The sequence below is a fragment of the Curcuma longa genome, unplaced genomic scaffold, assembly GCF_044706935.1.
Source record: "Curcuma longa cultivar G26 ecotype Majalengka, Jawa Barat unplaced genomic scaffold, ITB_CL_G26_1.1 utg3290_np1212_1714210_RagTag, whole genome shotgun sequence".
In the NCBI taxonomy this organism is placed as follows: domain Eukaryota; kingdom Viridiplantae; phylum Streptophyta; class Magnoliopsida; order Zingiberales; family Zingiberaceae; genus Curcuma; species Curcuma longa.
The window spans coordinates 808275-821182 of NW_027435602.1; the positions used below are offsets into that span (position 1 = coordinate 808275).

Sequence of the window (12908 nt, forward strand, 5' to 3'; positions counted from 1 at the left end):
CCTCCTTTTCAACCATCTTGCTTGTATTCTATATAAGACATCTATATCAATTCCTCCATCTTTTTACAAAAATGATCCTAAATACTTAAAGCTCTCGGTTACAATGCTCATCATATCATATTGTAACAATTATCTCATTGCATTTAATATTGTTAAATGCCTAGATCATAGGCCCTAGGCATTTTTATACCTCTATTGGAATATCATCTGGTTCAACTACTTTTTTATTTTGCATCTCATTTAAAATTTATTCTACTTTTGAAATTTGAATTTAATAATAAAAATTTAAATTTCTATACTCCTTTAATCTACCTAAATTACCTAGGTTAAGTCGATTACCTAAATCTTCATTAAAAAGTTGATAAAAATACCTCTTCCATCGCTTTTTTATTTCCTCATCATTCAATAATACTCTATTGCATTCATAGTTAATTATTTAGATAAAATCTCTTGTCCTCCTCTCTCTCTCGCTTTAGTTATTTTAAAAATATCTCTTCCACTTCATTAGTATTCAGTTGTCGATTAAGTGTTCAAAAGTTTTATTTTTATCTTCGTTCACTACTTTCTTGACTCTTTTTTTACTAGTGTATACTTTTTTAAATTTTTCTCGTTCTTACAAGTGTATAATAGTTTATAAGTTGTTCGTTTTTCCTTCACTTTTTCCTGTACTTTCTTATTCTGCCACCAAGATTCTTTATTTGGTGGTGCACGTCCCTTTGACTCGCCGAGTATACTCTTAGCTATCATTTTCAACTTTAATGTCATCTCATCCCATATCGTATTCGAATCGCTATATATTTCTCCAAATACTTATACTCCTACTCTCTCTTTAAATATGTTTTATTTTTCATCCTTTAACTTCCACCACTTAACTCTAGGAATCGTTTTTCTTCTATTAATACTATGCTTGAGACGCATATCCAACACTACTAATCTATGTTGGATATTTAAATTTTCTCCAAGGATGACCTTACAATCTTTACAAATATTTCTATCCTTCTTAATCATAAGAAAGTTAATTTGTAACTTATTATTCTCATTTTTGAACGTAACCAAGTGTTCTTCTCTTTCTTGTAAAACATAGCTAGTATAAGTTCATATGCCTCCTTTTATCACAAAATGGAGAATATTGCTAAGAATATAAGAGGGGCATGTTGTTGTTAGAAAAGATCACACGAAATAACAATTATTATAAAGGATATATTGATGCAACTCATAGACCAAAAGAGAGATTATGTCTATACATGGATAGGCTCCATCAATCCCACAAACACTCTTATAAAAGCCTTCATGTCCATTCTACTATCTCATATTGTACAACTTGCTAGCAAGGTTCCAAATCTCAAGCCGTGCCAAAGTTTCAGTCTTTGATTGGAACGATATTGTTTTAGTATCATACCGATATTTTGATGCATGATGCCGATAATGAATTAGAGTTGAAGAAGGCGATGAAGTATAGGAAGGAGATATTGTCTATATCGAACATGGTTTTAAATCTTGTACCGTATTGGACGAAACGATAGAAATATATCAATACGGTAAATTACTGAAACTCGATATTGCTCTCCTTCCTTTGTTTTATCTCATTCTTCCTTCAACCTCCAATCTATCATCGACACCATGCATTGGAGCGTCAACATGATACTGAGACAATATCTTTCTAGTCAAAGATCGAAACTACAACATAGCTAGAGATTTTAAACCTTAGTGTCGAGTAATATCGAGTTTCAGTGATTTACCAGAATACCAGAACGATACATTTCGACTGTTCCACCCAACACAGTACAAGATTTCAAATGATGCTTGCTAGGCATTCAAGAACCAACTTTATTTACCAATTGACGAGTCACACTCAATCTACCGTGAGTACGCTTATCTTCAGTACTATAACTAACTGAGATACAAAGACAGTTTCTGCCTTGTATTAACTTGTAGGACGAGCAAACAAGAAGATGGTTGAAGCAACATTTTTAGGAAAGAAATTCTTGCAGTATCGTGTCAAAAAATAAAAGTTAAATATCAATGTTTCAAAAAGTAAACAAGTCCAGTAAAATAATTAGGTACACATCTTGGTATTGTTTTAGTTTAGTATTCCAACAAATCTAGTATATTTTACATGAAATCCTAGAAAAACAGGTTATTGTGAGGCCTATAAACGAACTCTCCTATTTTTCATTCTTTCAATCAACAACAGTTTACCAATTGACAACTAAAACTCTAAATGACCCTAATTTTCATACTATGAGAAATTAAATCAGGAACTATACATGATCGTTTACTTTAGGTGAAGGGGAGTAATCACCTCTCCTGTCAAGTTCTCATGTATAATCAACTGTTCCACAATTGTCTCAAGCAATTTGTGATTCTTCCAAAGCATTTCTTTGGCCTTATCATATGCCAAATCATAAATCTGTAAAAGAAGTGATTGCTAAAAATTAGAACCACAGGGAATAATAGAAGTGCCATGAATGGTTGGCATAGAGAAGAAACAGGTTATCTTTTATGAGAAGACAGATACCTGCTCAATTTTTTCTGCCAGCTCAAGCTGATGGTTGTGTCCCATACTGAGGCCTCCAACCTAACATATTACAATAATCAATCAAAAATAAAATAAGTGCATAGACTGAAAATAAGTTTCAGTCTAAAATTTCTATAACATTGTCATCCACTATTTTCAAACAGAATTCTATAACATTGTCACCTGTTACCTAAAAGAACGAGGGATGACTAGGTAAATCAAAAATTGACACAGCTACATTGAACTTTACAAATTGGCAGGAATCACATCCATTTCCTGCCTATGGTCCATCAGTTTGTCAGCATCCCACATGCCACTCTGCTCACAAAGTCTCATATTAGTCAAGGATCTTATATGACTAAACCTTAGTCTTCAAGATAAACCTGGAAGCACCTTGCCGCAATGCATTCATCACTAATCACTGTCTTCATAGCTAAATCAATCTTAAATTATACCCAATGGGATGGGGTTATGAGGGTCAGAACAAGAATTTTGTCACTAAAAATTGGATCTAGAGGGCCAAATGGATTTCTAACCAAGCCATCACCTGGAAAAGAAGAAAGATTCTGAACATGAGCATGAAAGAGTTTGTGTTAGGACAGATCTTCTTTGCTCAAGAGAGCCCAGTAACTTCACCGGTAGAGCTTTAGTGAGTTCAGAATGAGGAAATCTAGGTGCTGCTTGTTCGAATGCATAGAAGTATAGAAGAGGGTCAAGAGGTTCAATTATTAGTGTGGAAAGGAGAAGATGATAATGAAGAAATTAGGTTGTGCCTTTGGAATTATAGCGAAGGAGACCATGCAGCTACATCAAATCCACAGTGTTCCCCTTAAAAATGGGGGAACGCTAAAAAGGAATCTCTAAGATTGAACCTGCTATGAAAGTAATTGAGCAATATTATTCAATGAATAATAAGAAAAGAGAATAGTATGCATGTATGTTGTACTATAACAAACTAACTAAAAAAGAACTCGGACACTTGAACTCTCCATTTTGTGCCTGTTGGACATCTGACACTGACACCAATATCCCAGGTCTAACATTGACAATTCCATGTATCACTTGTTAAAAATGGTAAGAAATAATCGTGTCACACACCAAGGTCTATACCCTTGTTGGAACTCAAACCAACTCCTAGTAATATAGATAGAGAAATACAAACTTGAGACTACCTAATATTCCAAACTATATATTTTAATAGATAATTCATTGCCTTTTCCTTTATATTTATCAGCAAATGATTTTACATCTGGCCTTAGACATTTTACTTTAAAGCTATTTTTCTTGGCATTCTCAAATATTTTGATCCAGTTATAATGATTCATGATTCTTTCTTGCTTCATTGCACAAAGCTAATAGTTAGTTAGGAACTAAAATTAAGAAAGTTAAAAATAGAAAAAGAAGGGAACACCTGCTGCTTGTTGCAATGTACATCAAGAGAAGAGAAACAAAAACAAAACAAAAATACAATAGGTCTAATGTTCTGGTCATAAAATGTGTACTCATATTTTACTCTTAAAATGTATAATTCAATTCTAGAAAACATCATTCATTTTTTCTTCAATAAAGCATTGAAACACAGGTAAAAAAAGGAGAAATTTAAGCTTCAAGGAACAGATAACTACTTCTTTTCTGGTGATATAAATGGCAGGACTGTCATTGGGACTCCATCCATATTGAATTACCATCTGCGTACAAATCTGTACTTGACAAATATGATTATAGGAATCATCAAAATATGTAACAGGGACTAGGAACATGTAAAAAAATAATTTGACAGTTATTAATACAAATTAAACAAACCTGTTGTGCTTGCTTTAGTTCCGGTACTGACAAGAGATTTTCTTCCCCAAAAGGAAGCAGCATTTGCGATGCAACATGTGAACCAAAACAAAATACAAGTTTTTTCTCCAGATATGACCTTGATTCCAGATTTCCATTAGAAGAACCTTCGTTCTTTGCTTTTGTAATCTTTGTACATCCAATCCCCTAATATGTCAGGATATACAAAAAAATATGCTAAATATGTTTTTCTGTTAGAAAAGAAGAGGCCATATTTCTTGTAAATAAAAATAAAAAATCAAGGAAGCAGATAGAAATGTAAAGCAGGGAAAGAATTCATGAAACTACAATCTAATAAATGCTAGATACAACTTAGAAGGTGGTATAAATTGACCAACATAGAATCAATAGAATATCATGAATTATACCCTAACCAAAACTTTTTTTCTTAGATAATCGAACCAGATAAATGAAACATTATCATTTTTCCAAACTAAGAATAAGAAAAAACATGTTCCGAACAAACTATGTTTTTTTTTTTTTGCAATGGATGAATTTTTATTCCCCATTTTTATTTATTTAAATAATATTAATCCAGGAAAGTAGTGAAAATAAATAATTTTTTATTGTCATGCACAATTTTGGAGAAATATTAGTTAAAAGAAATCTGACAAATATAACATGTTACATTTTGTCTGTTCACAAAATTATGGTGATGGTAAGTATCATGATTCCCTACAGCAAAGAACTACAAAGAGGCAGGAGACTATCGCACCAAACCAGATACTGGTGATGGTGACAGATGTGGTGGGCACCTCAGAAAGTATTGACATAACAAATGGTCATTTGAGTATTTAATATTTATATCTTGTCAGAGACAATATGGTTATGATAATACAATGTGACAGTTAGTGCCTTCAGTTAGACAACTAGTCGAATTGTCTTACAAAAGTAAACAACTAAAACTTGACATATATGACTCAATAAAGAGTGGACATCACACAAGAATGTCACCTTAACATTTGCACTCTTTTAATTCTTTGCCTGAATATTTTTGAGACCAAAACAAAATTTTATCATTAAGCTCCTCATGCTGTGATTAGTAGCTGTATCCATCAGCAGTAATTGAATGGTGCACACAATTCAGTTCACTTTTCTTTGTTTTTTGCACAAGCATCACTTCTGTAATAGAGACGCCATGGTGCCTTGTGGCAGCAAAGGATGTTGAATCATTCTCATTTGAGGGTAGAGAATGAAAATAGAAAGGCCAAACTTGAGATCTAATACGGACTTAGGTCACCCCATACTTGTAGGAGATAGCTCAAAGAATAGATAATATAAGATCAACTCTGGTGGAGATGATACAAATAGATGAGGTGCAGAGTTCAGTATCACTCAATGATTCATCAATGGGAAAAAAGGTTATTGGTGAAGAGAGGCGATGAAGCAAAGGTATGTGTGGCCAAAAGGGGTGGTGGTGGAGCAAGTGGATGCCACCTTGATAGGGCAGCTTGACAGGTGAAGAGTGGCAGTGGCAACCAGAGGCAACAGTTACCAACAATAGCAGTGGCAACAGCATACAGATACTCTTTTACATCAAATTGAGCCAGACGGTTTGTGTTGATGGGAAGTTTACATATTGGTATTAAGGGGAAAATAATGATATGTATTCCTCTTGCAAGAAAAGTACACTAAAGTGACATAAAAGATATTTGTCTATTTATTAACATTGAAAGGATAGTCTGGTGCACAAAGCTCCCATCAATGCGGGATCCCAAAGAAGGGTCAATTATACGCAGCTTTACCCTACTTTGTAAGAAGTTGTTTCTGAGATTCGAACCCGTGACCTCTAGGTCATACAGCAACAACGTAACCATTGCGCCAAGGCTCCCCTTCTTGTCTATTTATTAACATTGAAGAATAAAAACAAAAGTTCAAGAAAAGGACATTACCTCCCAAGCAGTAGGCTCCAACCATACATTTTCAACTACATCAAAATTGGGTAGAAGAAGTGTAATAAGAGAACGGCCAGCTGCCCATACAGCATGTGGAAATTTTGTCTCCCTTGTCCACTAACAAAAGCCATCCCCAGTTATCAAAAAAATGGAAAAATATTATGGAATGCAGAGACACATATCAATTACAAGCAGACATTAAGAGCTAAAAGTCAATATTGATGCAACAAGAAAGTAAGCGTCATTAGTTTTTTGTACACATCTTTTCTTTTAAGGAGGTAAGCACCAAGGTGATCAAGCCCCCAAACATGGTATGACAGATATAGCTTTGGGTTCAAATCCTAAGTGTCATTAGCAAGAAAATCTAGTTAAGCCAATCCACTTATTGAAATTGGGCAAGTCCAATTCACTTCATTAGCTTGCTTATGTGAGTGAGAGCTCGAGAATATGAAAGTATAAATTGGAACCTTCCAGTTTTTTTTTTTTTTTTTGGTTCCCTTGAAAAGTATTACCAATCAAACACAACACACCTAGAGTTTCAAAATTAAATACTCCTAACTAACAAAACCAAAATCATAATGATATCATAGTTCAAAGGTAGTGTTGTACCCAACAAGTTGAAAGGAAAAATATTGGATGCATTTATAAAAGAGAACAATTAAACTATATAAATAGGTCATATTGGTTGATATCATAGTCCAAAGGTAGAGGCAGTAACCACTAAATAGAAATTCTTCTTCACTGACAATTCCTTATCAGCCACCCTTACCTCAAACTCTAGTAACCAAACTATTAGCATACTGAGAGGAAAAATATTGGATTATATTCATAAAAGAGCTATTAGACCATATATATAAGGATTTTTGCTTCCAAATTTTGACACATTGGAGTAATTTTAGATTTCCAGGCTTAAGAGACTTCAAACGTTAAGAATGTAATTTTTGTTTAAATGTGTATATTTGTATAGTTGTATTTGAAATTTATTCATTAACATTTAATAAAAAAATATGCATTAAATATCATTTTAGTTCTTGTATTTTAATTTGATAAGTACAAAATTTTTAAAATATATATAAAATATAAACTTCAATGCCAATTTGATTTGATCAAATTTGAAAATTTTAGATTTAAGATTTTTCCAATAAAATCAAATTCAAAGTATATAATTTTATCCATTCGGTGCACGTATATCTAATTATATATTTTAATAAAACGAACTAAAATAGTGAAAACATAAATAAATTACTTTCTTAACTTAAATAAATTTTTATTTAATCAAAACATCTGTGTCAAACTCTAGCTTATTCTTGATGCACAAACCAAACTTGAGAAAAAAAACACAAAGGAGAATAAGAAGAAACTTAACACAATCTAGTTGAACCCTAGTTTTCTTATTGCTTGCTTGATCGATCTTTCAAGATCAAAAAAAGGTTAGATGCTAAACTTTGTCCTATTTACATTTTTACTTCTTAAATTATTTTCTTAAAAAAATTTAGATGTAAATTAAGGTAAATGAAACTAATATTTTAAGTTTTAGAGGTTGAGCATAAATCAATTTAAGATTAGGTGGAGTCTATCAAGTAGACATTGTGATTAAGATCAAATGGGTTCAAATATAATAGCTCGAGTCAATTGTATTTAATTAGGTTAGTGTTATTTTTAAAAATTAAAATTATCTAATTATCTCCTTCCTCTCTCTACTCTTTCCTTTTTCCCAATTCCTATCTTTGGATCAGAGAGAATGTGCCACTACAACATGTCATCGCACAGCATTGTCGACCACTGACACCACCACTTCCCATTTCTAATCCTCCTCTCCTTCTACCCTCTCCTCCTTTATCCCCTTCGATCTCTATTCTCTCCTCTATTTTTGTCATTTTGTCATGTCACTGTGTCGAAATGTCTCGTATGCTAGTCAATAGGCCGGATGTCAAATTCTACCTATATTGACTAGCACAACTCAACACCAAAAACTATGGTTGCAAGAAAAAAATAATCAATTTAAGTGTTGTAAACAAAAACAAGAGTATTCCAAGAGAAAAATGCCAAAAGAAGACTACGGCTATGCTTCCTATGAAGGAAAAAAAAATAAAAAGAAACCAAGGTTTAAAATCTCAAACCATGTCGAAGTTTTGATAATTGAGTAGAACGATACTATTTTGGTATTGTGCCGATGTTTTGATGCATGGAATCGGTAATGGATTGAAGTATAAGAAGAAGATGAAGCATAGGAAGGTACCATTATCTATGCTCAACGTGATTTTAAATCTTGTACTGTGCCGGATGTGACGATCAAAATATATCATTTCGCTAAATTATCAAAACTTGATACCACTCAACACATACAATATTTCCTTTGCTCCATCTTCTTCCTCCTTCAAGCTTCAATCTATCACCAGCAGCATGTATCGAAGTGTCGACGTGATACTGGAACAGTATCTTTCTAGTCAAAGACCGAAACTACAACACGGTTCACGATTTTGAACCTTAGTGCCTAGTGATATCGACTGTTTCACCCGACACAGTACATGAGTTCAAACCATGAAAGAAACAACAGCAAGTTCACTGCAATTTCCCTTTGCCTCCCTTTTCTTTAGTAGAAGAGAAGAAAGAGAAGGAAAGGATTGAAAAAATGTTTCCTTATTTTGAACCAAGGTTTAAAATCTCAAACCATGCCGGAGTTTCAAATTTTGACTGGAATGATATTATTTTAGTACCCTATCAATGTTTCAACATATGGTGCCGCTAAAAAACTGGATGAAGAATAAGGAGATGAAAAAACTGAATAAGAGAACACATGCATATTTCTAACTCTTATATGGGATCCTACAATTTTAACATTGTATTATATAACAAAAAGACAAAATAATAACAAACATAGTATGTCAAAGGATGTCGAATGTTAGTATAACATAGTACTCATCAATATGATTGACACAACACAAGATAAATTACTTGTGTCGAGTAGTTTTAAGTTTCGATAATTTATGAGAACGTTTTGATCATGCGCACGGTATGAGATTTTAAACCATGCTTTGAACCAAAATTGTTCCCATCTAAGTTTGGCAAAAGACGCATTGTTTTAGTGCAATGTCGATTAATCAATTATTGAAATTTAGGCTTCATTCATTCTTTCCTTCTATAAAGAAGGATCATAAGGGAAATTCTACTTCTTTCTTGACCCTCCAAGGAAATACAATATAAGGATACATTTAGCTACCCTTTCTTTATGAATTGAATTTCCTACCTTCTTTATTTCCTTCCTTCATAGAAAGCATAGGTCATGAGAGGGAGTAATATTAGTATAAATAAATAAACTCCGAAAGAAGAAAAATATTGAAAGATACAAACCATATCTAACAATCTTAATTCATGAACACAAGTAGAATGAGGAGAAAACTGAGTGAAATTTGAATCCTAACAATACTTCTTGAAATGAGAAGCAGCATTGCTACTTCAAAGACCTGACTTTAAAACTTTCATTTTTTTTCAATATTGTCAGCTCCTTTTTAGTGTTTCCTTTCAAATTAAGTGGGTTCCTCCATATTTTAAGATATTCCATTGCCTCTCTCAATTTTCTTTTGAATAGGAACCTCTTTTTGGTACTATTTTCTTGTATTACAACAGCAAGAGTTGGACATATGGATGATAAATCATGGGTGCCTGACCAGTTGTTATCCCTATCAGGGATAGAGATGAAGGTAGCAATGACGCACTAGGTTTGTTAGACGGAAATGTGCATCATGTGGCAATGCTCCAGGCATTATAAAACCATCATGGTTAAAGGGAATGAGGTGATTTATCTGATTTTTTTCCTTTCACTTATAGTTTGATTGAGATTAGAGATGGATTTAAAGATGGCAATAATCCTATCCTGATCATGACGTGACTATAGATGAGGCAATGTTAATGCAATTTTGGCAATCTACAACATCATTGAAGGATGCAGAAAGAAGGATGCACAGGAAGCTAATGTAGAAAATTAATCTCTTGATGCTTCAGGAAGAGGCTTTATCTGCTACCAGGGACTGGGAGTATCAACCATTGAGAGGGAAAATATTATATTGGATTCACAAAGTAACTATAGCACCATAGATATATACTCCAATAAACCATCCAATAACTAAATGTTCAAGTGGGACTAAATTCATAAAATGTAAAACTAATAAACTATTAACTACAATAGCTTTAATTGTTCTATTATAGCATTGAGTCATTCGCTTGAGAGCTTTTTGATATCATAGGGTCACAGAATCAAACATAACATGGTATTGCAGCAAAAAGTTTGGAGGTTGGGGTAAGAATACTACGATTACCAAGTGTCATTAACTAAATAAACTAGTTAAATCAATCCACTTATTGGGATTGGGCAAGTCTAATTCACTGCATGCCTATACATGTGAAGGAGAGCGTCAGAAATAAGCAAACTCGATTTTATGTTAATTAATTACCTAATCAAACTCAATACACCTTGATTTTCTAAAGATAATGATTCAAATTCATGGAAACACAATCTCTTACCCATTGATTACATCAACGATTAAATCATAAAGCATACCACCAGCTATTATTAAAAAATTGCTCAAGTTATTAGATGATTCAGTGAACCAGAACTCAAATAAGGCTATGAATAATGTCCAAAAGAGAAATAGGAAAATATGTTGAAACCACAAATAAGTATTGATCAAATAAGAAAGAAACATGGCATATTATGGCGGAGTTGCTTACATCAAGTGGAGGGCTATATAACTCAATACCATTACTTATCTGACCATAAGGTTCCATTAAATCAACAACTGATTCCATATCCTCCCTTGTCAATGTCAATCCTAAATGATCAACTAGAGTTTTGCTTATCCTTCTAAAACCTGTTGTCAGTCTCAACCATGTTGGAACAAATTCACTCAAGCTCTGTGAAAAATATTAAAAAAACTGTCATTAACAAGATAGCCTAGAAAATAAAATGAGTGATGGGTTAAATGTGTCATCCACATGTTAAGCTTAAAATTTACTAAGACATGCATCATGATTCATTAGTAAATAATAGATGACAAGAATAGTTTAGAAAATAATTTACAACAAACTGATGTAACCATGTGATGGTATCATTGTGAAAGAGAGGCTGCCAGCTACTACACCTTGAACTTCCCACATCCTATTGATATTCCTTGGTTAATTTTGATAAAGAAATTTTTTTACTCATTACTTCAATTTTCTCTGTCAACATCTGTAATGTCAAGATCCACATGCTCTTCCTATTCATTATTGAATCAATATTGAGCTTATGAATTTTACCATGTATTTTCTTCTTCTATGTGACTGTAGCCTTATTTTAACATTCTTATTTTTTTGGATTATTGAATTCTGCTCATACAATTTGGATTTTTTATTAGTAAATCTTAACAGGATCCATCGCAGAAATTAGATAGTTAGATGTTACAATATTCTAAATTTGCTAAAAGAACATTTTGCCTGCAAGACAAATAAGAGTTACAAAATTGTTACATACCGCAAACCAACTACAATAGGATATCAGTTCATCAGCATCAAGAACCTTGTTGCGGAATGCACTAGCTTCAAGTGCTAAAGGCACAAGCTTCAATTCTGTTGGCCTTAGCAAAGCAGTCTTCTCAGCAACCTGAAAATAGAAGTCCCAACATAATGCAAATTAAATCCTTTACCTTCAAAACACAAAAAATACCATATAATTGCAGAAATGATGCTTATATGTGAAAAATCAAAGTTTCTCTGCAATTTAGCGAAAGTTTAAAGGATGTTACAAAAGACAATCATTGAAGTGTTTGATAAAGAGTACCAAGAGCAAGCATAGGAAGCATTCATATTTTCTTAATATTAACTCGATATCAAAGATCTTCTGTCTTTGTATGGAATGATTACAAGTAACCTTTTAGCTTTGTGATCTAATATTCAATGGTCAAAGAAACAAAGTGATATCACTCGAGTAATGGTCAAGAACAGGTTGACAATTTCATGCATTATATCACATATGATCAAGCAGAAAATTTGGTCAACTGCACAAATACAGTAGACCAACTAAAAGATAATAAAAGTAGGGACTCAATTAAGCAAAACGAAATAACATACCATGCCTGAAAAAATAGTAATAAACAAACTTACACATGAAATACAATAAAAATTGAATAATTATAGATGCATAGGAAAATGGTTCAATGTGAAATTCAAAATTGTGCTATGAGTGCCTCAGAAGATACACTTTGGTAACAGACATTTGAATAATTATAGATGTGGAAGAGATAGCAACAAATCAGGTTAACAGAAAGTAACAATGTTGAGACAGAAATAAATATTTAGCATGGTGTCAAGCATGTTAACAGTGATGTCCTTGACCTACAGGCGATGGTGTCAAGCATCATTTGATAGACAGACTTATGGAAAGAGGATAAAGAAGTTGACTCAAACATGATATGATGCTTCCTTCAAAGGAGAAAGGGGAACCAGTACTTGAAACAATAAGCAAGTCAAGACCTTCTGGTACCAAATTAAATTATTGATATGTCAACGTTCAATATCCAAGAGATCACATTCGCAAGGGCATTGAGACATTCAGTTAAGGTCTGGGGCACTGAAACAAGTATTCAAGTTCACAAAAAGCATCTATAGAAATCTTATGG

The 12908-nt window shown here is 33.0% G+C and overlaps 1 protein-coding gene across 1 annotated transcript in view; it reads right to left on the minus strand.

Moving 5' to 3' along the window:
* Positions 1 to 12908, minus strand: part of LOC141820412 (putative inactive ATP-dependent zinc metalloprotease FTSHI 5, chloroplastic) — a 37402-nt gene that overhangs the window by 7596 nt on the left and 16898 nt on the right. The window contains exons 11-17 of the mRNA XM_074707720.1: positions 11765 to 11893; positions 10984 to 11166; positions 6253 to 6372; positions 4322 to 4507; positions 4144 to 4218; positions 2519 to 2578; positions 2303 to 2410 (exon numbers count right to left, since the gene is read on the minus strand). Of these exons, the coding sequence (XP_074563821.1) occupies positions 2303 to 2410; positions 2519 to 2578; positions 4144 to 4218; positions 4322 to 4507; positions 6253 to 6372; positions 10984 to 11166; positions 11765 to 11893 (861 nt within the window). The remainder of the gene's footprint in view (positions 1 to 2302; positions 2411 to 2518; positions 2579 to 4143; positions 4219 to 4321; positions 4508 to 6252; positions 6373 to 10983; positions 11167 to 11764; positions 11894 to 12908) is intronic.